Below are 6000 nucleotides of genomic sequence, written 5' to 3'. Positions count from 1 at the left end.
CCCCCCCCGTCTAAGCTGTCGTATACAAATAAAGGCCTAAAATGCCAAATATTTAAAAATAAATAAAAGAGACTTGCACAGACACATATGATCCATTTAATGCTTCAATTTCCAGTTGAAAACCACAGTGCGTGGTCCAGTGGTGACCATCACTATGTTGATTCATCGAGCTTGAGAGCGAGGCTGACAGCTCAGCTATCCTGGCCCAACCTGCAATTAACTGTCTGACATCAAATCTGTCCAGCAGAAGGCTGCTCTCAACGTACATCTGTTAATGCTATAAATTATGTTTACTTCAACAGGGTTAAATCCTGTCTCTCTCTCCTTCCTGGACTCATAAACAACGCTTTGCGGAAAGAAAGGTGTCAGGATTATGCAACTGTGCTTGGTTTTACAATGCCTATACTGCGCAATGTGTAGACATGAGCCTCGTTCCTAAGGTTGTTACCTTTGTCTTTTCTCGCAACCAGCTGTTCTTTTGCATCTATCTGGGAAGAAGTGATGACAAACTTCCTGTCCCTGGGCAGCGTTTAAAATCCTCCCAGATTGGGAGTCTCTGACGCTGTAGCCAAGGCAAGGAACCACACCACATCAATAGTAAATGCTCAGCTATTTCCACACAGGAGGAGCTGCAGACTTCTCTCTCGCAGTGCTGTGTTACTCACACATGCAAAAAATAGAAAAAAGGAAAAACCCATAGAAGGCAGCATCTGTCATTTTGGGCTTACTGGAGCATTTGTAGAGTTTGCGTGCCTGTGCGATATCCCCTTTGCTCAGTCTGGTTCTCTGGCCAATGGGTGGTCGCACTCCGTTCACATCGTAGCGTGGCAGGATGGTGTCCAGGAAGATGCCTCTGTAATTCAGCAAGAGAGACGGGTGTTAATGTTGCATGAAACCCAGACGGCAAGCATACAATCCTGGTAACTATTTCAACATGCACGCATGCCACAAAACATGTTTGCCCGAGGATTAAGGGACTTACCATTAAACACTGCAGTTCATCACTGTCAACATTACTATTACCGGTTTCTAAAGGATGTGAGACTTCTAAATGCCATGATGGAAAGATGTACTGCCAGTCTTGGCTAAGCCACACACAATATGTCTGTTTTGTAGAAAGATACAGCAAAACCAACAGTCAGACATGTCGGGCATGGAGAGCTCATTGTCACATTTACTTTGGATAAGCTTTGTTGTGAACCTGGAAAAGTCAGAACAAGGGATGTAGCGACTCATGATTCGATTCATTATTTAAAGTTCACAACACAATTTTCTCATATTTTTTTAGCAGAATGAGCTGCGGACAAATGACGGAAAAGCATTTCTTAATTTCTATAAACAGTGCAAATCAACAGATGCGTCCTCTCGTCAAAAGTGAAACTGAAATTGTATTTTATCTTATAAAACAAAAAGGAATAAAGTCAAAATAACTGAATAGATAGAAAGCAATCTCTTCAAACTAAGAAGATATAGTAATGTCTGATGTCAAATAGGTGAAAACCGATTCATGATACATCGCTACTCATAACACTTATGTATTTGCTACTATAGCATGTCTAAATCAGGGATGTTCTCATACTGGAGGCTTTTCCAATATTGTCTAAATGCAAGTATAGGTATTGGTGAGAAAGCGAGTCTATGCGCTGATTCATTTCCATGTAACATAGCCCTCCAAAAACAACTTTAAAAGTAGTTAATTTATGTTGATTGTCAAACTAGATAATGCAAGAAAGTTAAACAATGATAGCAATCATATCACATCGATCAGGGTTAGTAGTGTACAGCTCGTATTAGATCGGTATTCACTAATGGCTGAAACGCAAGTTCAGGTATGAGAATTGTAACCTGACGCGCCAGATGGTTTGTTAACACAAAACTAGGAATAGACCGATTATTGGCCCTGGACCATTATCGGGCCATTTTCAGGCAGTTTGCAGATAGTCTGTATACTGAGAAAAATGATCTTGTGGTATCGCGAGAATCCAGAAATCTGCATGAAATAGATAGGCATGAAAGGGGTAGAGAGATGGGGATGACACGCAGCAAAGGGCCACAGTTTGGATTTGAACCCCGGCCCCTGCAGGACTCAGGTAAAACATACTATGCCTGTAATAGACTGTTTGGAATGAGATGTGGCACCAGTTAAATTGGACAGCATGAGCATGCACACCCACACCTGTGTGGACACAAGAGTGTTATTGTCATGGTCCAGAGCCACCTGTTTGCATTGCGATAAACTGAAGATCATTAAGACCATTAACAAAGCCTCTTATCTATGATTAAACACGATTTTAATAGCATGAGTTGCTACAAAGCTAATTAAGACTATCAGTTACACACAACACTCTCTGTTATTCTCAGTATGGCTATGTTCAGAAACTAATCAGGATGCGGCTGATACACTTTTCCCTTAGACCCCTCATCACTTGGTACTTCTTAATTAGGTTCATTAGACCAGTGCGGTTATTTTAAAAAACACAAAAATTAATCATTGTGACTCTTCTTTGTGCTTTCTTGAACAATGTGGACTCTTTCAAAAATCAATCAAAGACATACCCTTTTAAAACGACCTTATTTACACAACCTGTCTGCACTTTATTTTGTATGTATTACTTAATCATTTTAATTGTGTTTTCAATATAGATCATCTTGTATATTTTATGTGTAACCTTTGTGATTTTTATCTGTGATAAATACATTTTACTTAACTTACCTTCTCTGGTCTCAGCTACCATATGTTCCTCAATCGCCCGCCAAAATATGAATGTCATGTAAGTCTGACTGTGTGTGTTTGTGTTTTATTAGTATTATTTCAATCAATGGTGGGTTTACTTTCTGATTCTTTCAAATCTTATCATCTCTGGCTAAAATGCAACAGATGCAGTCACTTATCAAAGCTCGGTCTTTGAGGTCGGGGGTTAACATGACTTCATCATACTTCACACACAAGGCTTTAACCCTTCTTCAGAGGTGCTGTGCGATTTAAAAAAAATAAATTGCAGAAGATGAGAAGGTAGGGACGTGAACAAAGTCCACCTGAGAACTGTAAATAGCGACTAGGTAAAACTTCTACGTAACTTTAAAAAACAACCAAAAAATGGTATGGTACCTGTGATAAGTTCCAGGAATTTTGGACTGGGATATATGATTAACTATGTTGGATTTCAGGGACCCAAGTTCAGGGAGGACAAATAAATATGTGTTGTATGTTAACAAATAACAATGATGGCGGAACAGAACAGTAAGTACAGGAAAATTACTTTCCCACTGCTGTCACACTTGACACTTTGCTAGTTTATCGTCTCCATTTTTCTCTCTAAGCATTGGCGAGCAACGGCCTGGCTCCTTGGCCGTTCCCATGGTGACATGCCTATCAACGCCAGGCATGTGCAAACAGAGCAGCCTCAGCTAACAGTGTAGACTCTGCCTGCCCGTCTGTGAGCTTCCAGGAGCCCGTGAGCTGGCCGTCGGTGAAAAAAAACGCCACTGCAGCCGGTGTCAGAGCACACAAAGGGCACACTGGCAGGTCTCTATTTGACTTGGCACTGCTCCATCCACCAGTGCTAAAAAATATCTCTGGAGCAAAAGGAGGGGAGGGGGGGGGGCAAAGTCGTGGTTTGGGTTACTAGTAACACACCCCGAACAAAAAGCTTGGGGATCAGTCCCGCTTGTCCCCAGGAGACACAGCAAAACATCAAACCAAGCCATGAAATCTTCTCAACAAGAGCCGCGGCAAAGGCCCCGGCTTCCCACGGTGATTTACTGTAAAACACCGAGCAATCACACCGGTTAATAGTGGGGTCACAAAGAAAGATGCTGGCACAGGTGAATCAGCCAATCAGCGCTTAGGAAGTGCTTGGAATGACTTGTGAAAAGCTGAAAAAGGGCCCCTTGTCTGCTAAAATACAGCTCTGTAAGACATTCCCCTCTCATGTCTTAACAGTCTTATTGATCAACACAGTTCCACCAATTAGGAAAGCAACAGAGTCGAGAGTCTGAGTGAAAAAGGAACAGGGCGGATTAGCCGACATAAACATACTTCGGGGCAGGGCTGCTGCATTGTGCAGTGCATACCACAAGTTTAGAGGATCATGAGATTTAGACCAAATCTTGACCTAAGGGTGACAGCAACTAAATGGATCTCCTGTTTCTGTGGTGAGCTGACTGAAATCCAATATGAGCTAAAAACGTCCTCTAAAAAAACACTAAGAAAAGAAACACTTTTCTTTTCTTTTTTTAAACTGGCAGTGGACTTTTTTCAGGTTGCCGTAGACATAAAAACAAAATTTTTGTGTAACAAAATCGATCTGTATTTGAATTAGAGTTTATCGGCCGATATTAGGCATTTCCCAATATATCGGTATCAGCATTTATAATGGCTGATTTAAAAAAAAAACATTTATAATGATGAATAAATGATTCTTATAAATTAATATTAAAAAAATTAAAACGGACGGTCTTTTTGACATTAAACGTTACATTGTCCTCCTTGGCTACTAGCAACTGTGTGAAGAAAGGTTGGGGGTCGCGTGCAGGATCACGAAAGGCTTGTATCACGTGGATTGTGAATTCCTCCCAGGGGCGATAGAAACTACGCACTTTAGCTTTAAATTAAAAATCTATGTACCAAAACGTACACGAGTGTATGACTCTCCGTTCCTCCAGTTTCCCGTTTTCCTGTTCATTACTAAACAAAAAATTTAACAAAATCAATTTATGCCAAAGATGGTGAAATATTTTATTTTATTCTTTGTTACTTTAATTCTCGACAGTCAGTTTGGATGCACAGGGTCACACGGGCATTTCTGTGCATCGGCCTACACCCAGACTCCCTCTCTGTCACAAGAGCAAGGCAGTCAACTTTGGAAGAAGCCTTGACACTGAGAGATTAACAAAAGATGGTGGTTGAGGAAATCAAAAGATTAATATACATATTTATATATATTTATAAATACCTTGCTTTTTGCTTTGACTCACATGTGACCAGTGGTGGAATGTAACTTGTACTTGTACTCCACTACATTAATCTGACAGCTTTAGTTACTTTACACATTAAGATGTCTGCACAGAAAACACAGGTGGTTTGTAAAATGCAATGTATTATTATAAATTAATCCCCAACAATATAGCGGCTTAAAGTACATCTGAAATAAGGAGCCCGGGTAGCTCACCTGGTCAAGCGCGCCCGTGCATAGAGATTTACTTCTAGAAGCAGCGGCCATGGGTACGACTCGGCCTCGCGGACCTTTGCTGCGTGTCATTCTCCTTCTCTCTCCACTTTCATGTTTTTAGCTGTCCTATAGAAATAAACGCCTAAAATGCCCCCAAAAAATCTATAAAAAAAGTACATCTGAAATTATTGGCCGATTGAACACTTGACATAGCAGTTTGGAGTGTTTCCAGTTTTTAAAATGTGAGGATTTTTCTGCATTAAGTGCTTTTACTTTTAATATTTTAAGTACATTTTCCTGATAATACTTACATACTTATTTAACATTTTCATTGCAGGAATATAACTTGTAACACAGCAATTTCAAAGTGTGGTATTAGTACTTTAACTTAAGTAAAGGATCTAAATAATACTTCTTCCAGCACTGTGCCCACAGATCACATCACACCCACTCTGGCTTACTGAAAGCTGTCAGAACTACTCCTGCTATAGGTACAGCATTGCAGAGTTGAAGTGACCTGCAGCTGTCGGAAAGGTTCCCAAATTTGTTTATCCATGCAATAGAGGTGAGGGTCAAAATGCAGTTTACATCCAAAAACCTGAAGTCACATCCTGCCCATGGCAGCAGGAGGTAACCATAATATTTACACGACTCTACGGAAAGTTTGGTTGTGAAAGCTTACGAAAGGATTTAATGTATATGGTCAGGTTGTCAAAAAAGCCACTTTGCAGTGAGCCTAGCGATGTTTTTGTAATAACAATGATGACTCAGAAGCTGAATCTGAGTCAACATCTCCCAAGAGGTCTTATTTTTGGCTTCGCAGTCAACC

The 6000-nt window shown here is 40.5% G+C and overlaps 2 protein-coding genes across 3 annotated transcripts in view; both read right to left on the bottom strand.

The window, feature by feature from the left end:
• The window catches only part of kansl3 (KAT8 regulatory NSL complex subunit 3), a 340892-nt gene that overhangs the window by 278333 nt on the left and 56559 nt on the right, over positions 1-6000 (bottom strand). The window lies entirely within an intron of this gene.
• Positions 1-6000, bottom strand: part of bmp1a (bone morphogenetic protein 1a) — a 65028-nt gene that overhangs the window by 25547 nt on the left and 33481 nt on the right. For both annotated transcript variants that reach the window (XM_034870863.1, XM_034870862.1), the window contains exon 7: positions 729-853. In XM_034870863.1, the coding sequence (XP_034726754.1) occupies positions 729-853 (125 nt within the window). The remainder of the gene's footprint in view (positions 1-728; positions 854-6000) is intronic.

The sequence above is a fragment of the Etheostoma cragini genome, chromosome 5 (genome assembly GCF_013103735.1).
Source record: "Etheostoma cragini isolate CJK2018 chromosome 5, CSU_Ecrag_1.0, whole genome shotgun sequence".
In the NCBI taxonomy this organism is placed as follows: Eukaryota; Metazoa; Chordata; class Actinopteri; order Perciformes; family Percidae; genus Etheostoma; species Etheostoma cragini.
Note: the sequence above shows the minus strand (reverse complement) of the source record. Positions and strands in the feature narration are given on the sequence as shown.